At 33.9% G+C, this 24341-nt stretch overlaps 1 protein-coding gene across 1 annotated transcript in view; it reads right to left on the bottom strand.

Moving 5' to 3' along the window:
- The window catches only part of ASCC3 (activating signal cointegrator 1 complex subunit 3), a 334203-nt gene that overhangs the window by 65235 nt on the left and 244627 nt on the right, over positions 1 to 24341 (bottom strand). The window contains exons 31-36 of the mRNA XM_027551338.1: positions 22444 to 22581; positions 22215 to 22335; positions 20697 to 20829; positions 14345 to 14470; positions 8534 to 8645; positions 8212 to 8346 (exon numbers count right to left, since the gene is read on the bottom strand). Coding sequence (XP_027407139.1) covers positions 8212 to 8346; positions 8534 to 8645; positions 14345 to 14470; positions 20697 to 20829; positions 22215 to 22335; positions 22444 to 22581 — 765 coding nt within the window. The remainder of the gene's footprint in view (positions 1 to 8211; positions 8347 to 8533; positions 8646 to 14344; positions 14471 to 20696; positions 20830 to 22214; positions 22336 to 22443; positions 22582 to 24341) is intronic.

The following is a 24341-nucleotide window of genomic DNA, read 5'->3' as shown; positions in this document are numbered from 1 at the left end:
GTGACTAAATTATTTTTTTTATATGCCTTGCTTTGTAAATTTAAATAAAAGGGAAAAATAAGATTCAAGAAGATGAAAAAGAAAATGCTCAATACAAAACCCAGCAAAGGGGAAAAAAAGAGAAGGGCATTTAAAAGATTGCTGGGGGATAAGAATTCTAATTTCAGTTCTGCCCTTTGGGAGCAGTTTTTGTATTATTTTTTTCCATACAGATTTCTGTCATCTTGAGCAAAACTGGGTCTCTGATGTTTGAAAACATGAGAAAGTTAAACTAGGTGATAATGAAAGAAATATTAAAGCTATTCACACTTTGGTAATCTAAACTCATTTCTTAGTTAACAACCCTATTTAATCAGCAACATTTGGAATTCCAGTAATTGTTAGTTGTTATTCTGTGGGAGAGAATAACTGAAAGCCAAAGAGTAACTTGAAAAAAAAAGTATAAAAAATTTAAAACAGGTCAAATTTCAGGTAATATTACAAATATGTCTTAGGCTCACCAGAACATCATTAGCTTAAAAATCATTAGAGGAATCTACTATATCACACCAGATCTATCTGAGAAATGAAAGTTTTCACCAGGAAAACTTTACCTCCATTTTTTCTGAGCTGAGAAAACCTTGTAAGTGTGGAAAGCTAGGAAGAAGCTAAGGAAATAACAGAGAATAGGGAATGTCTCAAGGGAAACAGACCAAGAGAAGTAGAAAGATACCTTTTTTTTTTTTTTAAAGACATCTGCCATCTGTGCCTCTCCTAAAGATGCCAACCAACTCCCCAGACTGAAGGTTAGGGAAGCTCTCCTCATGAACCCTGGAAGATATCCCATTAGGTTTCCCCACTAGGATGATAAAGAGTAGCAGATGGGATCCTGCGATTGTCAGGAGGTTATTTGGAAATGGAAGGCCATGAGGCTGGTGATGTTCACTGTTACTCAGTTAACCTTTCCTCCCTTTCATTTTTCCTTTAATGAACTCTTTAATTTTACATGTGCGGTTCCTTACCAACGGTGTTCATATACGGCTTGTCCTTTTTATTTATTACATTTAAAACTTCTTCCTTAGGAAAAAAAACTCTTGTTCATTTTTCCACGTCTATAAGAAAGATACGTTTGTAATTTTCAACCAAAAGATCTGTGGTTGTGTCCCAAAGAGAACAAAATTTAAGCATTAAAGATGTTGTATTACTGAAAATCTTCTCTATATGGGCAAAGAAAGAACCAGTATGTTTTTAAAGAAAGCAGTGCAGAGAACTGTCAAACCTGGAAATTTATTAATATATCAAAATTTTATCGCTTTGGAGCTTCCCTAAATTTGGAATGGTTCAATTTTACATTAACACATGAAGCCCATAATTTTAGTCAAAATCCAAGGCTTCATGGAAAAATGAGAATCTCACAAGTTTTCAGATTGGATATTTGGTATATAATCTCATTTCTCAGTGTAGTCACTAGAACCCTAACAACTGAGTATATCTTTTTAAAAACAATCTATTGAAAATTTAAAGTGTGTTACTTTCAGGTGTACAGCAAGATGATTCAGTTATACACATAATTCACTCTTTTTAAAAAGATTCTTTTCTCACATAGGTTATCACAGAATACTGAGTAGATGTCCCTGTGCTGTACAGTAGCTCTTTGCTGGTTATCTATCTTTTATATTTAGTGTGTGTAGGTTCATCTCAAGCTCTTGGTTTATCCCTCCCCGCCATGTTTCCTCTTTGGTAACCTTATGCTTGTGTTTGGTATCTGTTAAGTCTGTTTCTGTTTTGTAAATAAATTCATTTGTTTCATTTAGATCAGAATACATTTGGGGCATATTTTGCTTTCTTTCAAAACTATTAATACTATAGCAAGCATATTATGAAAAATTCACTCAAATTTCCCCTGACTTTGAAATCTCTTCATTCTATTACTCTGTTAAAACAGGCTCCTTCTAAAACTCCACTGCACATATCAAATCACAATCCATTATTTGCCATGATGACAGGCATTTTCTACTCTACTTGGCTGTCAGTGCCAACATCATTAAGAGATTCTTCAAATTACTTTTTAAAGGTCCTTTTCCCTCAGGATTTTCACTTATATCTAATTAGACTACTTACTCCATGCCATGTAATCCCTGTTGCCAAAACTGCTAAATGCTTCAATAAGTAGGAGGAGGGCATCAATGGAGCAAGACAGATGTAATGTCATTGGTTAACAATAGAAGTGTGAAGCAGCTGCCTTAATTATGAAGCTTATTAATTCATGGTGTTAGAAAAAAATCTTGGCAAGAGTTCTTATAAAGTACCTAACCTTTCCAAATAGCATCATATTGCTTAAAACTTAAAATATACACTTTCAATAAAGAATGTTGAAATAATTATTTTGCCAGTAATTAACACCTGTGTTTAAAACCTGTAAGTCTACGTTACAAGGTCACACATAATTTTAAAAGTAATTCTGCTTCTTAACTGACTTTTAAAAAGTATCTACCATCACATTTCAGTACTTAAAATTTTTTTACAGTTGGAATTAAATCATAGAATAAGGATAAATTATGTCTAAGAGAGGAAGTAAGGAGCAGGGAAAAGAGTTCTAAACAGCTACTTCATATAAAACCTGGGGAAACTTAAAATATCCTCATCAAACATCAGTAGTATTCTCTACATAATATTAACATTTACCATGAAGTGTTTGAGTATTATAAATAATGTATATTAAATGCCTGGCATGTTGTAGGCGCTTTACAAAAGGTAGTTGGTATAATTGTTTAATGAATATATTGAAAAGACAAGATTCAAATAAATGGGTTGCTATCATAGAATAAGTGAAGAGAAATGGTCTCAATATAATCTTCAGTTTTACACCTAGATTATTTTACTATTTTTACTATCTTTACTCTTTATAGAATATTTTATTATCATTTAAAGACAAAAAAAGAAAAAGACAATGACAACTAAAAATGTAAGCCAGAAAACAGCTCAATTTTTTAGGAAGAAGATAGGTGAAAATGGGATTTTCAAAAGAGGTGTTAGTAGAGAAAAAAACTTTAGTGGGAGTGTTTTCTGTTTAGGTGTTGACTAAAACAAAAGATTTATATTTAATGAAGTTATAATTAACAGGAATTAGTTCTTGAGTGTGTAACAGACTGTCACATTCAGAGAAACAAATACCACCCCCATATATTCTGAAGGATAAAAAATAGTCCAAGTATCTGGTGAACCCAGAGAAAAATACCATATAGATGATACATTTTCATCTAAGCCTCATCCTTGCCTTTTCTGAAACAGAATGATCAGCATCTACCATACCAAATATGATACGCAAAATTCCATTTTCTCTTTTAGTTCTGTTAGTAGTTTTATCATTTGTAAATATTTTCTAGTCCTTTTTGAATCTATATATTTTTGGCCTACATTATATTTGTCAAGTGAAGTAATAAATTCTCTGAGTTTATTACCTGCAGGATCAGATGGAGCTTCCTATTAATTATGAAAGTTACCTGTGTTCACAATCTATTCTTACAGTTCATGATTTTAATATCTGTTAACTGATTCAAAGCCTTTACCTCTTTAGATTGAAATGCTCCAATAATATACTTTTCATCATTGGAGCAGCTCTCCTGGGCCCATTCTTTTGAATGATGTTATTTTGATGTGTGGCCAGCAGAAACGTATATAGCAAATCTTATGCACAGGAAAGATTAACTTGAAGGAAGAATACCGTATCCTATTTTGTTTTTAGAGACTCTTTTTCATGGTGGAGAATATTTTGCTGTGATTCTTTGAGTAGCACATTTGCTGGGGACCTCAGTCAGGAGCAACACCTAAGTCTTTCATAGTTTATTACCATGCCCATAGTTTATCTGTATATTAATACACACATACACAGAGTTTGTCACGAATGTTCACTATTCTATCTCATGCCCCTAGAAAGAGCGTTATACATTATAGGCATCAAATAAGTATTTCTTAGATGAATCAATACATAGTCTGTGGGTAGAAATGTGACTGATGGAGTTTAATATGGACTTGAATAGAGTAAAATATTAAAGACAAACATCCAAATTATACATACTTCATCACGTGCTTAAAATAGAGTTTAGTTTTCATTTTTTTAAACTCATCCTTTGTCAAAAGGGTGATATTGTCAATATAGTAAATGCTATTCTGCAAAATACCAGGCTGATCCTAACTAGCCTACTGACAGAGGAAAAGGACAAAAAGGACAGAATTCAGAAGACAGGGTACACATGTACCTAATGTTAGGGATTTTTTTTTAACCAAATCTGACGACTTTTTGCTACGGAACACTGTGGTAGAGGGAAATTTTAAGGGCCAAAAACACTGTGAAAGGAAGCATACCATGAAATGACCTGCTTCTATGGCTTTCTCTTTTTAGTTTTTAAAGAAAAACTACTGGCAATAAAATTGTGAAAGTGTGAAAATGTAGTTGCTCAGTCACATCTGACTCTCTGCGATCCCATGGACTACAGCCCGCCAGGCTTCTCTGTCTGTGGAATTCTCTAGGCAAGAATACTGGAGTAGATTGCCATTCCCTTCTCCAGAAATGAAAGTTGCTCAGTCATGTCCAACTCTTTGCAACCCCATGAACTACACAGTCCATGGAATTCTCCAGGCCAGAACAGTGGGACCTTCCCAACCCAGGGATTGAACCAGGTCTCCTGCATTGCAGGTGGATTCTTTACCAGCTGAGCCACAAGGGAAGCCCAAGAATACTGGAGTGGGCAGCCTATTCCTTCTCCAGATCTCCAGACCCAGGAATCGAACCAGGGTCTCCTGCATTGCAGGTGGGTATTTTACCAACTGAGATATCAGGGTTCATGTGTTTTTAAATGCCTGGTAAAAGTCAATGAATGTTTTAATATTCTTTTTTCATTCTATTGTTACCTTCTAGTTTGTTTTCTCTGCACCAACAATAATCACATTGGAACATAATTAGAACACCTAAAATAAAAATCTTAATGAACATAATTTCTGCATGTAATTTAACCGAAAGTTAAATATAATATGTAGCCTAAAAAATGAGAAAACTTTATGCACTGCCAAAGTTAAACTGATGAAAATGTTACAGTGAATTCAAAGTAATGCCCAAGAGAATAGAAGCTTTTCAGTTGTGATCTTTTCAGGAATACTAAAAATTCCTCTTAAAAATAATTAAATTTTAAAAATAAAAAAGTTTGAAAATGACTTTAGAAACTTTAGTGACTGTATCTAAGTTAAAGGAGACGCTGACAGCAAATACATTACAATACTGTGTTGTTCAAAACATAAGGTGACATTATTAAACACTATAAAAACAAAAACAGTGCTGGTAGACAAGAGGACTTTCACACACGCTGTTTTTCTTTGCCTTCCTGTGTTTGTCATACCCTCCTCTATAGTTCCGCTTGACCACTTCTTTCTCCTTGTTTCAAAACCTCAAGGAGATTAATATGCAGTTTTGGAAGTGAGAGCAGAGATGATAATGAAGCTATGCTGAGACTCACTTAGGAATCTCAGGTGTGGCCACAGAATAATATTTAAAAACACTTCTCATTGAAAGAATGATTTCTAGAAATTGCATTATAATTACTTCAAACACAGTCCTGATTTATTATTTAATGTTTCTCTGTTATACTTACGTTCTTGTGTACATATGGTTTTTAAACAAGAAATTAGCAAGCAAAAAAGCGGTACCTACAGATCTCCTTTTCCTACATTTGAGTCCTACACTCCTAATGCCCCAACATCCTCACTTAAAAAGAGGGCTCACTTAAATATTACAGACTTAGTTAGATACTACTGAGCAGAAGCTGAGAGTTTCCTGGATCAAATACCATAGGATGAAGACATTAGATCATTGTTGCTGTGGAAATCATTAAGGGGGCTTGCTGAACAATATCTATGTAAATATACTGTAGTTTACTTTAAATACATTTGCAGATGATTCGTTTTTCTTATTATTCACAAAAGAGTTGACTCTATTTTAATAAAGCTGTATCAGGAGATTAGCATAAGTCATTTTAGGCAGTGTGATACTGGAAAGAAAAAGGATGCTGAAAGGATGTGAACAGACCACTTGTTTTGATCAATGTCTTTTTATGTAAAAGACAAAAGAGAAAAATGATTGAATTCCCTTGGTACTATATACATTTGTGGGCTTCTGTAGTAGGTGGTTTGATCCCTGGATCAGGAAGATCTCCTGGAGGAGGGCAGGTCAACCCACTCCAGTATTCTTGCCTGAAGAATCCCATAGAGAAATCTGGCAGGCTACAGTCCATGGGGTCGCAAACTGGTGGATACAACTGAAGCAACTAAGCAGGCATGCACAAATAGTGGGTGGAAGAGGATACAAAATGTAACAGGTATATGGTATTCACAGGAGGATACAGAATGTAACAGGTGTATGGTATTCACAAATCTTTACAAAAACAATATGCACCTAGTCTTAACATGATCTACTTTAGACCTCCCACCTCAGTATTTTCCACCTCACTCTGTGTGTGTGTGTGAGAGAGACATACACACACACACAGGAGAGGCAGAACAGGGTAGTGGTTAAGAACTTATACTAAGGTGCTAGACTGCGAACTACTCACCGGATGTGCAACCCTGGACAAGTTGGTTAATCCTTAAAACATGAATAATAATGGGATTTTATCAATATCAAATTAGTGACTGCTGTTAGGATTAAATGTTTGTCAATGTGAAGTTCTTAGAATAGTGTCTGGCACATGAAAAGTGTTATCTATTACTGTATGATCCCAAGCACTTTAAAATACTAAATTAGGCAAATACATTAATGTAGGTAAATATGAAAGAAACATTATATTCTTAAATCTAACAGATACTAGTTTAAGATGCTGGCTGAAATTAATCATCATTTTACTGTCTTTCTCCTAATTTTGTTTTTATGAATCTGTCTAGAAAATGATAAAAACATCTCATTCTTAGAAATCTAAAAGAAATTCTTAATTAAAAAATATTCTTATCTCAGAAATGAGTTAATTTGACAAAATATAATTTTTTGATAGCTGTCTTGTATACTTAATCCTCCTCTCATTTCTATAGAGCAAACAATAGGAAACTGATTTATACAGGATCCATCCACCCATCCATCAATTCATTAACAAATATTTTCTGACTCATTACATTGTATGTGGCCCTATAACACACACGAAAGCTATACACTAGTTTCTCAAAGGGAAAACACTGAAAAATTGGAAAATTGTGAGGATACTGATGCCTATTGAGAATGATAAAGCAATAGGAAAGGTAGGAAAAAAGCTAATAATAAGTGAACTACAGCAGACTCAGTGACTTTATAAGAGAAGGCCCTTAAAGACATTATAGTCCAAGGGGTCTTAATTTTTTTAAAAAGTACCAACATATCTGAGGGGTAAAATATAATATTTGCTGCTGCTGTTCAATCACTAAGTTCTGTCCAACTCTTTGTGGCCGCATGACCTGCAACATGCCAGATTTCCCTATCCTTCACTATCTCCTGGATCCCAATTAATATGCCAACAAAGTTTTATGGTAAATTATTATACATAAAGTCAACAAAGAAAAAAAATAATACATATATAATATGCAGGAAAGAAGTGAAGAAGATACTGCTAATAGTAATTTTAACTTCAATATTAAATTTAGTTCACAGCTTCCTGGCAAAAAAAACAAAATAAGCAGAGTATAATTTTTTACCATGTGATAAAGCTGACTGTATATTTTTTTCTTGGAAGGGGGGATGGGAGGAGTTAACTTTTCTGGCAATAATTCTAAGAGAACTTAATCAAGTGGATCCTTATGTTAAAAAACTTCAGCAATACCATGGATTCCATAGAATTCCTCAAAAAAGCAATAAGAAAAGCTTTCAACTATAATTCACAAAGCTTATTACAATGAAGGATAGGGTAATCACCTGGCTGCTGAGGACAGCCCAGTTTATAACTATTATCCCGGCTTAAATATTAATAGTGCCAGATTCCATTCTCAGGCTGACTCAAGTTTGGATGATAAATTACGTGGTCATCTTATCCACGGGGAATCTGGCCCAGTTATATTGCTTTGTAGTGATCTTTGACAGAGCAACGAACTTCATACAGTTTCTGCCAAATTTCAAGAGGAACTAGAAGGCAACAGTTTAAGACTCAAATTAAAAGAGAAGGTATAACACATACAAAATATAATCCCTTTATATTAAAAACAATGCAATAATATGAAACTCACACTTAGAATTGAAAGCAATTCTTCAGTCCCACATTCAGGTTTTAAACGCTCCTTGAACATTTTAACTGTTTGGTGCTTCAAATAGTAATAAGAGGCAATGCGGCCATATGTCAGAGGCTCAATGCTCCGATTATCCTATTTCAGAAGAAAGATAAAGTAATGTAAATAGAAAGCACAATAAATATGTTCATAATGTTAATAATTCATACTGCCCGTTGCTATCGCAACATTTCATTACAGTTTTTGACTATGGTTAGCAAAAGCCCTATTGTTAGAAAGCTGGGCAATCTTTTCAATTGGAATGTATATGACCCACTCGTACCTCTCCAATTTCAATACAATAGGAATGTTCCAATTCAACCAGAGACTTCTCAACCAGATTGGACAGAAACTTGTTCACAGAATCATGGCTCACATCACTCAAATTGTAGTAGCTAGAAAACAAGCAAGGTCATTATTTGTTTCAAAATATTTCCTATTAAAACTGTCACTTCAATTTCACTTTGTTCTTTTCAGAACTAAAAAAAAATCCATTTATAGCAAATCAAAGAAATAAAGCAACTGCAATTGTCATTTCTACCTTACAGATCAAAATCCTCATACTTGAGTTTATTGATACTGATAGAATGGCAATACATTCAAAATATAAAGGATAAGCAGATAAAATTCAGCAACACATTAAAAAGACACTAATTTTCCAGCATTAAAACTATTTCAGTTTATGCATCTACAGCAAACTAAATCTATGTACTAGATTCAGTAGCAGCAAGAAGCTTATTACATATAAACATATAATACCCTTTTATATGTAAAACTCATCCGGAGTAACATTAAAAAACTCAAATAACTATTGATTTGGATAGTAGATAAGTTCTTTTAGGAAATTTAGTCAACTGTTGTTCCCTTAAGGAATATTCTAAAGATTAGAAGGAACATCTTCAGGCTAACAAGCATTCTAACTATGCTTACCTATACAGAAAACATACAAGTTCAGCTCTATACACCTTCTACATAAAAACTTAAGGACATGCAATTCACCTTAATGCTCTTCCCTGTAACTCCAAGAGGTTTTTGGCAAATCCCTAAGATTACTAGGAATCTATGCCTGGGAAAAGATCCAAGAGGTGAGGGACCATCCCCACAGTCATGGCAGACCGCTAATTCCTGCTGGGTGAATCCTGTTCCCTAGTCAGCGTGGAGAATTACATGCCCTACCTCCATCCAAATCAAGGATACAAGCCTCAGAGAACAGACTGTCAATACTGAAACCCCAGCAAGAAGGTTTAACATCTGTACAGGACTAGGAAGGGGTCGCACAGAGTCGGACATGACTGAAGCGACTTAGCAGCAGAAGCCGCAGGAAGGGGGTAGTCAGAACCTGGGGAAGAAAGTGTTAACAATCTCAAATGGGAGAGGCCTTAAGGCCTGCCAAGTATGGTGATTTTCTTTCTTCCAAGGGAAATAGTTGGGGTCAATACTATAAAAATTTATTTAAAAACACAAAAAGCAGGATTTAAATCATGGCAGGATATATTTTCATTAGAAAGAGAAGTTAGCCCAAATGTTTAGGTACCCTCAAATTTGAGAGTTTCCATTGAGTATGGATTAATAATAGGTTATTTATTTAAATCATAGTTAAATGCTAAGGATTTTCTTATAAAAGAGAAATAGTTTAAATTTTAGTCTGTAGAGAAATTATTGCCTTTCCTGGAAAAGTTCTTTTCATAATCCCAAATGAAGCAATATTTTTCAATGAACAGATAAACACCAGCTAGATCAGTGCTGTTAATTTAACCAAAATGTAACCAGCCATATGTGAAGGTGAAAAACCAGCATTAGAAACTATTAGAAAATACTTCCTTTATTCTGAATTATGACTGAGAAGCATATAGTTAGAATAATTTATACTGCATTAGAGGTAAAAATAAAAATTCTGGACATTCAAGGTTCCATAAAAGAGACAGATCCCCAAAGCTGTTTCAAATTATTAACAATATTTTTTATCTTTTATATTTTTCCCAACAAATGAAATTTATCAGCCAGACTTTGTGCAATGCAAGCGCTGACTTTATATTTCACATTCTTTTGGCTTGCTAAGCCTATAAAATTTCCAATACTTTTGTCAGCTGTCTGGACTAATACAACATTGATAAAGTTGTATCTAACTGGACGAAAACTAGTGAAAATGTGTCCAGGACACTGAATAAGTAGTACTATTTGCAGAACACAAATCAAGCTATTCTTTATGCAATTAAAATTACAGAAAGAAGACATTGTGAAAATAATACTACCATGAAAAATGAAAAGTCGTGATTCCATTTCATCTATAAGTTTATTAGGCTATTAGAAAACAAAAAAAATCTCATGGTTGCTGCTACAGATAATCACAGACATTCCCATATAAATATAACTGGAATGTCAACTTTACCATATTATGCTTTAATGAATTTTAATTTTAATTAATTTTTAATGAATTTGGTACACTTAAAAATAATACTTAAAACTATTAATGATAAAAACATCTCTAAAAATGATAGATTCTTTTTAAATTATTTATTTTATTCACTATTTTATGTATTTATAAGACATATTGTGATGGGCTAAAATCTCATCTGAAGTTTGTTTATTCAAATCTATTGGAAAATAGTTTAAACTACTTTGTGGCATTTATTCAGATAAAGTAGAGTCAGGATAAACATGTTTTAAACATTTACAATGAGTTGCAAAAAAAAATTCAAGTAAAATCATGACTCTGAGACTCCAACAAATTATCTAATGACTACAGTAAAATATTATTAATAATCTAACTTGCTAAAAACTAACAGCATTTTTGGAGCAGAATAACTTAAAAAGCTTCCATTCATAAATTTCTTAATATAGCTGTTCTTTTCCAATGTGCTCATCAACATTATTGACCTGCATAAGAGTAGAAATGAAAAACTCTATTTAAGTAATTGAACTGACATTCAATACATTCAGTATTGAAACTTTTGTCCTTACTACATCTGGGGGGTTATCAAGAATTTTCAAAATCCCTAAAATTGTTTTCTTCAGATATTCTGGCACATGTAAGTGATTAACTTTATTTTTTAAAAGTGACAACTTTAGAAACACAGTACTAGTTTAAATATTACATTGTTGAATATAATAGTAAAAACTTTTCTCCTATGTAGCCAACACAAATAGTAAAATGCATCTAGTTTTGCTAGTGATGACTTCACGGATCTATATCAAGTATTATTACTCTTTGTTAATATTTTTATTGAGAGTCTAAGGTTATATAAAAATTTTCATATCCATTTTTTAGATCCCATAAAATTTTGAGAGTATATTCTGACACTTTTTTGTGAATAAATGATGGAGTTTATATTTACATAACCTTCATTAGTAGCATTATACGGCCTTTGCTTTTAACACGTGAACGTTCAGTAACCATGCAATTTCTAGCCTAAATAATTATAAGCATTTAGCTTGAAAATTACATATTAATTTTAATAATCACTTTACTAGCTTGAAAAAGCATGCAACTGCTAAGTAAAAAGGTTTGTTTTCATGTTGCACTTGCCACAGTAGAAAATTTATAATTTATTGGTTATTAAAGCAGAAATATTATACAACTGTTTAATTATGGATAAAGGATACAATGTAGTTTCATGCTCACTGCATTGAATCATCAAGTCATTATCTTCTCTCTGCTATAAACAGACAGCCTACCTTTTTTGTCAGCATGGTATTTCATTTATTTCACAGAGAAACCCAGTTTCACAATAATTGACTTGTCAGAGGCTGTAATTTACGAGGCTGAGCTCTGTAAGATTTCTCTATATTGGACTCAACCTGCACACAAGCAGGGTTGAATATTTACAATGCTGTTAACAGGTGCTGAGTTGTTTAATGATTCTAATAGCCAGAAGCGTACTGAGAAAGCCAGCGGGATCACAATTACAGGCTGTTTGAACACAACAATTACTAGTCCCCTGAGAGGTGTGAAAGTCAAAGGCAGTTTGATACTGACAGCATCCAGCACATGGGCTAGACAGGCTACTTCTATTAGCAGTCCACTGGGAAAAAGTTTAAACAAACCTCTCCCTATCATAAAATTTTACAAAGTTGATTACATTTAAAGGATCAAAAAGTAAAACAAGCTTAAAAAAATTAACTTTAAAAGATCTTATCAAAAGATAAACAAGAATACCTCACACGAAACCTTGTTATCTTTTCCAACCTTAAAAAGAATGAAAGTTTACCAGCTGAAAAAGAGAGATTTTATTGTAATGTAAAACATAGATAAAGTCACACCAAACAGTTTGGATTTAATGTGAATAGTGGCAGTCATTTCCTGTTTGGTTTATGTAAACCTGGCCAGAGATCTCGCTGGGAAATTTTTCATCAGTATAGAAATGCTGCTGCTATAACTGTCAGTACTGGGAAGTCATTTGTTACAGCATCATGCTTTTTTATGTTCAGATTATGCAGCAGTAATAATGACACAAATAATGGAAGTGGTTACAGGGACAGCTGAAACTACCACAACATTTTTTCCCCCTAGAAATATTTAGAAGCTTTCTCAGGGGAAAACAGAGAGTAAAATTGAACATACAAATTGAATCCAGAACTCAATTTGAAATATATTATATTTCATGATGCACCAATACATGTGTTTATATATAAACAAACTAATTTATACATATATCTGTATCTACATATATATTTAATCTTATAAATATATATCTTTATATGTATTTACATATATTTGCATATATACACACATGCATATCAAAACATAAAAATATACAAAGACATACAGAGAACAACCCAGGAACTGAAATCTTTCTCAACATAAATTTTATTTTGGGTGGTGGTATGGTGTGGACACTTTACAGTAATATGAATAAATGAAGAGGGTTGGAGAATTGGGACATATTTATTTATCTATATGTGACTGTATTTCAGGAGTGGTGCTTGCTCTTTCAATTTTTAAGTAAACTTCAGTTTCTCCTTGTCACACATACATGCATGCACACAAGTGTGTATACAAGCCCCTCCCACCCAAAGAAAAGTCAAATCTCAGTTTATGGCACTGAATGACATGAAGTATGAAGTATATATTAAATACATAATACAAGCTCTTCATTTGAGACAATGATTTTAGCCTTCTTAAAACTTTTACTAGAACTAAAAGCAAGTGGAAAAAGTGTACCAATTTCCTGTGCCTTTCTTTGCTCTGGCTTTGTGGATAGGGGCTTTTAACACAGACAACAATAAAAAGATATTAGGGCCAATTAGAAAGAAAAGTGCAGAGCATGACTATAGCAGATAAGTAAAATATGCAAATTGTTAACTTTATTTGGGCCCTTTCTCTTGATTTGAAATGTTAAAATTTTTTTTAGTGATATTTAAAAAATAAATCTGAGAATTTCTACCTTTCAACAGGGAAGTTCAAATTATTTATAACATTTATGATTATAATTGGCCTTCTTTATGATATGAGAGATACTGTCAGTCCTCTGATCAAAAACCCGACAAAGGTTCTCATTTCACCCAGAATAGAAATCAAAGTTCTTACATGGGTGCCGAAGGCCTCATAAGACAAATAAGACCACTGACCACCCACCCACAATCCCCAACCTCATCTCCTACTACTCTCCACACCCCCCACTTATTCCACTTTAGCTATATCTTCTTCTTGCTGCACCTTCATCACACCAGACATGTCTGTCTTAGAACCTCTCCTGTCCCCCTGGCCTGAAATGCTGTTCACTAGATATTTATGTGGTCAACCTTCTCACCTCTTTCAAGTCTTTGTTCAAATGCCACCACTTATCCTATGTCTACTAAGAAAACCATATCTACTTTCCATTTCCAAAACAATATATTTAATTTCTGACCAAGAAAGTGAGATTTGAGCAAAGTTTTTAGATATGATTAATTCAGTTTTAGGCATGTTGAATTTGAAATGATGGTAGGAAGTCCACGTGACAACATTCAGAAGGTTGGTGGAGAAATGAGACTATACTTAATGGAGAGCAGATGGAGTGAAATATTTTGGGTCTTCCACAGACAGGTGATATTTTAAATACAAAAAGGATCTTTAGAGAAGAACAACAAAGATAAATAATAGTCCTGTGCTTACCTGGGGTTCATGATAAGACGACGGAAAAAGTAAGTCCAGGTAATATAATCCATTGCATCTTGCTTAGATGTTATTGTACCACCAGCAATCTCTGCATTTAAATGGTCAGACAGCACTCCTAATAAACTACAGAGTGAATAAGACATGGGAAACATAAATGAAAATTAAATGAAAAACACTTGAACACATAGTCAAGACTCAAATTTGATGTTCCAAGATATAGGACAAATGTGTTTCCTGTAATTTATATACTTTGTATATAATCTTGGCGAAATGAATTGCTAGGTGCAAATAAACACAGGCTGATAGGAAGGGAGCTAGTAACTTTTACAAGAAGAAGATGAGAGCCAACCTATGAGTAGACAAGAGACGACACACCTTGGAGAGCAGAATTTTCTTATAGGGCATTGGAGTAAGTACAGAATAATACTGAGGCAGATGGTAGAAGAGTTGGTAGGAAATAGGGGACAGTTATGTTGGAGCAAGGATATTCCCTTCATTAATTCAGTGAATATTAAGTTCAGTCATATAAGATAAATGTACTAGGTGGTGTGGAATATAGCGATGATCAGATGCACTGAAATATTGGCACAACAATATGGTCATTTCAGTTTCTTATATAAAATACAAAAAAGGGAAGTAATGTCCAATAAAGGATAAAAACATGTAAATTATGATACATGGAACAATATGTAGTATTAAAAACAGCTTCCACAAGGATGTTTTTAAGGATATGAGGAAAAGGTCATAATAAACTGAATGAAAAAAAGTTGCCTTATTCCTCTCCAGTCATCAGTGGCAGAGTGTATATCTGTATAGCTAATTTGGAGGGCAATTTGGCAATATCTATGTGAATAATCACTATGATCCAGCAATTTTACTTTTTCATTATCACCTGTTAGGGAAACATTCAAAAGTTAGGATAGGGAAGCAAAACCCTTCACTGCAGCAATATATATAAGAGAGAAAACTAGAAACTCTGAATGCCCATTAATAGAGAAGTTAATATATAACTTCTATATATATATTTTGTAGAAGATAAATTACATCCAATGTGCACATTTAAATTTTTAATCCATTTTTTACTGAAGTATATATAGAAAAAAATTACATAAACTATATACATACAACTCAAGTAATATTCACAATGTGAACACATCTGTGTAACCAATGCCAAGATCAAGCATTCCTACTGTCCCAGAGGTCTTCTTTTTGTGTTTTTTAGTCACTCCTCTTGCTCAAAGACCTACAAGACCTTTTAGAACACACACCCAAAAAAGATGTCCTTTTCATTATAGGGGACTGGAATGCAAAAGTAGGAAGTCAAGAAACACCTGGGGTCACAGGCAAATTTGGCCTTGGAATATGGAATGAAGCAGGGCAAAGACTAATAGAGTTTTGCCAAGAAAATGCACTGGTCATAACAAACACCCTCTTCCAACAACACAAGAGAAGACTCTGTACATGGACATCACCAGATGGTCAACACCAAAATCAGACTGATTATATTCTTTGCAGCCAAAGATGGAGAAGCTCTATACAGTCAGCAAAAACAAGACCGGGAGCTGACTGTGGCTCAGATCATGAACTCCTTATTGCCAAATTCAGACTGAAATTGAAGAAAGTAGGGAAAACCACTAGACCATTCAGGTATGACCTAATTCAAATCCCATATGATTAATCAGTGGAAGTGAGAAATAGATTTAAGGGCCTAGATCTGATAGATAGAGTGCCTGATGAACTATGGACTGAGGTTCGTAGCATTGTACAGGAGACAGGGATCAAGACCATCCCCGTGGAAAAGAAATGCAAAAAAGCAAAATGGCTGTCTGGGGAGGCCTTACAAATAGCTGTGAAAAGAAGAGAAGCAAAAAGCAAAGGAGAAAAGGAAAGATACAAGCATCTGAATGCAGAGTTCCAAAGAATAGCAAGGAGAGATAAGAAAGCCTTCCTCAGCTATCAATGCAAAGAAATAGAGGAAAACAACAGAATGGGAAAGAGTAGAGATCTCTTCAAGAAAATTAGAGATACCAAGGGAACATTTCATGCAAAGATGGGCTCGATAAAGGACAGAAATGGTATGGACCTAACAGAAGCAGAAGATATTAAGAAGAGATGGCAAGAATACACAGAAGAACTGTACAAAAAAGATCTTCATGACCCAGATAATCACAATGGTGTGATCACTGACCTAGAGCCAGACATCCTGGAATGTGAAGTCAAGTGGGCCTTAGAAAGCATCACTACGAACAAAGCTAGGGGAGGTGATGGAATTCCAGTTGAGCTATTTCAAATCCTGAAAGATGATGCTGTGAAAGTGCTACACTCAATATGCCAGCAAATTTGGAAAACTCAGCAGTGGCCACAGGACTGGAAAAGGTCAGTTTTCATTGCAATCCCAAAGAAAGACAATGCCAAAGAATGCTCAAACTACCACACAATTGCACTCATCTCACACGCTAGTAAAGTAATGCTCAAAATTCTCCAAGCCAGGCTTTAGCAATATGTGAACCGTGCACTTCCTGATGTTCAAGCTGGTTTTAGAAAAGGCAGAGGAACCAGAGATCAAATTGCCAACATCTGCTGGATCACGGAAAAAGCAAGAGAGTTCCAGACAAACATCTATTTCTGCTTTATTGACTATGCCAAAGCCTTTGACTGTGTGGATCACAATAAATTGTGGAAAATTCTGAAAGAGATGGGAATACCAGACCACCTGATCTGCCTCTTGAGAAATTTATATGCAGGTCAGGAAGCAACAGTTAGAACTGAACATGGAACAACAGACTGGTTCCAAATAGGAAAACGAGTACATAAAGGCTGTATATTGTCACCCCGCTTATTTAACAGATGCAGAGTACATCATGAGAAATGCTGGACTGGAAGAAACACAAGCTGGAATCAAGATTGCCGGGAGAAATATCAATGACCTCAGATATGCAAATGACACCACCCTTATGGCAGAAAGCGAAGAGGAACTAAAAAGCCTCTTGATGAAAGTGAAAGAGGAGAGTGAAAAAGTTGGCTTAAAGCTCAACATTTAGAAAACGAAGATCATGGCATCTGGTCCCATCACTTCATGGGAAATAGATGGGGAAACAGTGGAAACAGTGTCAGACTTTATTTTTTTGGGCTCCAAAATCACTGCAGATGGTGACTACAGCCATGAAATTAAAAGACGCTTACTCCTTGGAAGGAAATTTATGACCAACCTAGAGAGAATATTCAAAAGCAGAGACATTACTTTGCCAACAAAGGTTCGTCTAGTCAAGGCTATGGTTTTTCCAGTGGTCATGTGTGGATGTGAGAGTTGGACTGTGAAGAAGGCTGAGTGCTGAAGAATTGATGCTTTTGAACTATGGTGTTGGAGAAGACTCTTGAGAGTCCCTTGGACTGCAAGGAGATCCAACCAGTCCATTCTGAAGGAGATCAGCCCTGGGATTTCTTTGGAAGGAATGATGCTAAAGCTGAAACTCCAGTACTTTGGCCACCTCATGCGAAGAGTTGAGTCATTGGAAAAGACTGTGATGCTGGGAGGGATTGGGGGCAGGAGGAGAAGGGGACGACAGAGGATGAGATGGCTGGATGGCATCACTGACTCGATGGACGTGAGTCTGAGTGAACTCCGGGAGTTGGTGATGGACAGGGAGGCCTGGCCTGCTGCGATTCATGGGGTCGCAAAGAGTTGGACACGACTGAGCGACTGAACTGAACTGAACTGAACTTGCTCAAAAAGTATTTTCACTTTTCTTTTCTTTACCTTAATGTACTGGCTTAGGTCTCTAGCACAATGCTTAATTACTGGCAGTGGTGAAAGCAATATCCCTGTATAATTTTCTGTCTCTAAGAGAAAGCATTTAATATTTAACCCTTGATTATGGTATCTGAGGTAGATTTTTAGTAGATACTCTATCAGATTAAGAACATTTCCCTATATATTTGTTGGCTAACAGTTCTTATTATGAATGGGTGTGGAATTTCATCAAACAGTTTTAAAAATATCTGAGATAATCATATAATTTTTCTCATGTTTTTCCTGCTAATACAGTGAATTATATTCATGTATTTTCAAGTAATAAGCCTTTGTACTTATATTGTAATTAGCTGTAATATGTTATCTTTCTATACATTACTAGATTTGATTTGAAGTTTTATATAGGATTTCTACATTTATATTCATGAGAGACACAGCTCTGTTACCTTCCCTTCTGCTAAATTTATCAGGTTTTGGTATTAAGGTTATTCTAATCTCATAAAGTAAGTTGGCCAATATTCCTATCTTTTCTACTATTATAGAGCAGAAAAGAGTTCATGTTCAATTTCTTCCTTAAATGCTGTAAAGAATTCACTAGTGAAATGTTTGGATCAGAAAATTTCTTTGTGGAATGATTTTAAATTTCAGATATAATTGCTTTGATAGACTATTTAAATTTTCTATTTCTTTTTGTGTCAGTTTTAGTAAGCTTTTTTAAAAAAGAATTTCACCATTTGATATAAAATTTAAAAATCTGCATAAATTTTTTCATAATATTTTTATTTAAAATTTTTTTATATCTTTTGATTCCTGATATTGTGTTGTTCCTTCTCTCTTTCTTCTTGACCAGACTAAAGGTTTATCAATATTATTGATAAACTTTTGGCTTTGCTGATGCTTTTTTGTAATGTATGTTTGGTTTTAATTCATTAATTCTTTCTTATCTATCTTCTCCTTTGAGTTCAATTTGCTAATTTTTTTGCAAATTCTTGAGATGGATATTCAGATACTTCATTTTTCCTCTTTCTTTTAAAATATATATTTATGATCATAAATTTTCTCTTAGCACAGGATAAGCTATGTCCCACATATTAAATATTTTTATATTTTCCAAATTAAAAAAGTGAACATTAGTAGAAATTCTAACACAGTAAAAAAATCTCAATAACTGTTTACAGTATAAATGAGAAATGTGTTTTATCCTTTGCATTTAGAATACAGTAAATGAAGTTCAGTATATTAAGAAGACAGTGATAAAAAGTAGCAAGTGATATATGTTAAGAATGAAAATGTACAAATCTGACAGAGAAAAGATTATTTTTTGCTGAGAAATGAGCAAAGAGTTTGTCAAAGTTGTTGTTCAGTCGCTCAGTTATGTCTGACTCTTTGTGATCCCGTGGACTGCAACACACCAGACTGTCCTGTCCTTCACCATCTCCCAGAGCTTCATCAAACTAATGTCCATTGAGTTGCTGATGCCATCCAACCATTTGTCATCCTCTTCTCCTCCTGCCTTCAATCTTTCCCAGCATCAGGGTCTTTTGCAATGAGTTGGCTGTTCACATCATGTGGTGAAAGTACTGGAACTTCAGCTTCAGCATCAGTCCCTTCAGTGAATATTCAGGACTGATTTCCTTTAGGATTAACTGGTTTGATCTTCTTGCAGTCCAAGTGACTCCCAAGATTCTTCTCCAATGCCACAGTTCAGAAGCATTAATTTTTTGGCCCTCAGCCTTCTTTATGGCCTAACTCTCACATCCACACATGACTCCTGGAAAAACTATAGCTTTGACTAGATGGACCTTTGTCAGCAAAGTAATGTCTCTGCTTTTAATACGTAATTTAGGTTTGCCATAGCTTTTCTTCCAAGGAGCAAGCGTCTTTTAATTTCATGGCTGCAGTCACCATCTGCAGTGATTTTAGAGCCCAAGAAAATAAAGTCTGTCACTGTTTTCATTGTTTCCCCATCTATTTGCCATGAAGTGATAGGACTGGATGCCATGATCTTAATTTTTTGAATGTTGAGTTTTAAGACAGCTTTTCTACTCACCTCTTTCACTTTCATCAAGAGGCTCTTTAGTTCCTCTGCTTTCTGCCATCATTAAGATCTTTTTTTGAATAGCTCTTCTGTATATTCTTGCCACCTCTTCTCAATATCTTCTGATTCTGTTAGGTCCACACGGTTTCTGTCCTTTATCATGCCCATCTTTGCATGAAATGTTCCCTTGGTATCTCTAATTTACCTGAAGCGATCTCTAGTCTTTCCCATTCTATTGTTTTCCTCTATTTCTTTGCATTGTCCATTTTGTCAAAGGGATGATAGCAAATAAGTGGTGGAGACCTCAGGTATGAACCTAAGTGTTCTGGCTCCAGAGTCAACATGACTGAACAAAGTACTTCACTGCTTCTTTTAAACAGCTTTGTTTTTCAGTGAAAATTATAATTTAATGTTGTCTTATTGTGATAAATCTATTGTTTCACTTCAAATAATTTTTCTGAACTACAAGTTTTATTGATTTTTACCTAATAAAATATAAGCACAATAACATCAACCTGCTAAGACATAATCCATTTAAATTAATTTACAGCAAAATTTACCTTGATTCTACTGGGAAAGGTTCATAAAGAAACTTTTTGTAAAAGTCTTTCTTTATGTCATGAACCAGAATTACAGCTTTGCCTTGGTCATCAAACTGAGGCCTCCCAGCACGCCCCATCATCTGGAGTACATCTATAAAAAAGAGGACAAGAGTTATTTTGTAATGTGGCATGTAGCACAAAAAATATTGACAGATTATGGCATGCTTCTACAATACCAGAAAATAAGAAAGAGTATTTTAAGACAAGGGATGCTCTCTTATGCCTACTATAGAGTTCTCTAATAATTTAATAACTAATTCACTAAGACAGAAAACTGAGTCCTCAGAAGAGCCTTGCGGTGTATGTAAAAGTAAGAAAGATCAAAGATCTTTTAGTTAAATTTAGTTAAACTAAATTCCTTTAGTTAAATGTTTAACAAATGATATTTAAGAGTTATAACTACTATAATCAAATAAAAGAAAAATAAAACACATAGAAAAACCTCTTTAGCAGGGTAATTTGATTATTTTTACCTATGGTAATGGATCCATTTAGGCCTCATCCTCAACTCACCCACTGTATAAAATTTTTCTTTTACACTGCAGGAGTCTCTGATGTAAATTATTACTGAGAAATGATATAGGTCTTCTATACATTAACTGAGTTAAAATATCCATTTGGTATATCACCCTGTTCAAAACTTACTGAAAATATTCTATCAGGTTTTAAAATATGTTACTTGACTTATATGAATTATAGCAACAAGTGCTTTGGTTCTAGAAATCGTATGGAAACAATCATGTCTATTGAAGGAGATTTAAAATTAAACATAATATTTAATTATAATTTATGGGGGTTCCTTGGTGGCTCAGACGATAAAGAATCTGCCTACAATGCAGGAGACCCAGGTTTGATACCTGGGTCAGGAAGACCCCCAAAGAAGGGAATGGCTATCCATGCCAGCATTCTTGCCTGGAGAATTCCACGGAAAGAAGAGCTTGGCGGGCTACAGTCCATGGGGTAGCAAAGAGTTGGACAGGACTGAACAACACACACAGACACTGAAAGTCACTAATAGCTACTAGTAAAGTAAATGTCACTCAGTCGTGTCCAACTCTTTGCGACCCCATGGACTGTAGCCTCCCAGGTTCCTCCGTCCATGGGATTTTACAGGCAAGAATACTGGAGTGGGTTGCCATTTCCTTCTCCAGGAGATCTTCCCAACTCAGGGATTGAACCCAGGTCTCCCACATTGTAGGCAGACGCTTTACTGTCTGAGCCACCGGCAAAGTTCCTAATCAGTACTAATCTCTTTTTAATTAAAAAAAAAAAATTATTGTGCTTTTGACATTCATTAACAAATTAGATAAGTAAAAATAAAAATGGCTTAACACTTTGAGTTATATTTTTACTGGAAACAAAAATTTACAATTTGCTCATCATATGTGACCAATTCTCTAAACCTTAATTTATGCAAATTCAAATTCTTAAGACTAAAACAGAAGTCTAATGTATTTGTAAATTTAAAAATATTACCTGTAATAGGAAAATCCACATATCGTCGTGTTTTTCCATCATAATATTCTGTTCCCTTAATAATTACTAAATGAGCTGGAAAGTTTACACCCCAGGCTAATGTACTTGTAGCAATAAGAACCTAAAAAATAAAAGATAATATCTTACATCTAACTAAAACACAACTTTCAAGTCACTTTTTTTTTTTTTCAAGTCACTTTTAAATGTCTGTTCATGAAAAAAAAAATACCTGAATTTTACAATTTACAAATAGTTCCTCTACTGTTTTTCGGTCCCTTTCATGCAACCCAGCATGATGCATTCCTATTCCAAAAGCAAGTGTCAGCTTCAGGTTGGAATCCCTTATTGTTCCAATGATATTCTCCATCTGCGAATAAAAACACAATTACAAGTTGTAGGTGCACAAGCTTTACATTTTTCATAAGACTATATTTGGTTAATTTTGTTTTTTTAATTCTTATGGGCATAAAAATCTAGGCCGCATCTGCAGTAATGATTAAAGTTAAATTAGTTGAACAGAATATCTGCTTAGTGAGAATGTATAGCCTACATTAATTAAAATTTAAGTGCTATCAATCCTATTTTTATGTATCAAGGAAAAAAAATCTGTACTCATTACCCCTTGATGAGTCACAACTATTAAAAGGGATGCAATATTGCCTAAAGATGTTTCAGTGTCTGCTTGTCTTGTTACAGAAAAGACTTCTATTTTTTGGCTCAGTAATAAAAATTTAGGAAGGACAAAAAATTAATAGAAAAAATCAGTTATAATTTTACCAAAGAGTGAGCATTCATATTTAGACTTTCTCACTGAACTTAGTGACCTGGTGGCAAGTTACATACCCTCTCTATGCCTCAGCTTCTTCATTTAAAAAACCAACCTGGTATATACTTTTACTTACTTCTCATGTTTTGATCAACAGTTCAGTTAAACACTTTTCATTTTTCATTTCATTTTAAAAATTGTTTCATTTTTAATAAATTATCATAAACTTTCATCCAGTTTTATATGTATAATACTAAATTTACAATTTATTATTTATTTGTCAACTTATTTATAAATTTATCAATTTATTTATTTATTTTTTACTTTATGGACTTAAAATTTAAATTGGCCTTATGTTTTCTTGGTTAGAAAACTGCCTCATCTTGAGATTAAATACATATGCACCTACTATTTCTTTAACTTCTGGTATAGTTTTATTTTTACATTTAAATATTAACTTGTAATTTATTTTGTAATAAAAAGTATGGTAGAAATCTAAGTTTATTTTTTCTAAACAGTCCATCAAGTATTCTAGCAATATAAAGTAATTCTTATTTATTTATTCTATTTGGTTAAGTAACTCTTTACCTTATTTATTTTAAATGCTAATTTGATTGTATTCAGAATTCTCATACATTCCATGTTTTGCATTGTAAAACAGACTGCATTTCCAGCCTCAGTTTAGCTCACTGAATTTTATATGTACAAACAGTTTCTGAAACTCATATTTTATAAATACTCTCAGAATATAGTGAAATAAATCACTTTCCATTTTCTACATGGAAAATACTTAATACCACACAGATTTTATGCAAAGGGAACAAATCCTTTTTTGTTACAAAACTCACTAGTTTTTCTGTGTAGGAAAAAGTTGTTTTATACCAATTATCCAAAAAAAAAAAGAAAAGAAAGATGAAGTTTCACTTTATAATAATTATCAGTGTATAAGAAGTAGTGCATAGACTAGGTAACATTTTATTAACATATACATCAGAAATGTCATTTATCCACTTTCCTGAATTGAACGCAATGTATAAACAATTTGTTCTGTTTCACAGTCACAGTATAGTCACCGGGTATTGTTGAGTTATTTTCTTTATAAACTGTTTGCAAGAATATGGAAATGTATTAGCATAAAGACTGACTATAAATGTATGCTATAAAGAAAGGTGCTGTCCTGTCTCACAAATTATGTTAGCCATTCTCAAGTGACAGCCTATTATCCTTTTTTTGTTCAATAGTTCACTGAATAAAATAGCTTCAATTTATGCTATCAAGAATTAATTTGCTGATATTGGAGCTCTGATAATTAGTTTGGGGATTTTTCAGTTTCACATCTTAAATATCACTGTATATTTATA

The sequence above is a fragment of the Bos indicus x Bos taurus genome, chromosome 9 (assembly GCF_003369695.1).
Source record: "Bos indicus x Bos taurus breed Angus x Brahman F1 hybrid chromosome 9, Bos_hybrid_MaternalHap_v2.0, whole genome shotgun sequence".
In the NCBI taxonomy this organism is placed as follows: Eukaryota; Metazoa; Chordata; class Mammalia; order Artiodactyla; family Bovidae; genus Bos; species Bos indicus x Bos taurus.
The sequence above is the reverse complement of the archived record's forward strand: the minus strand, read 5'-3'. Positions and strand labels throughout refer to the sequence as shown.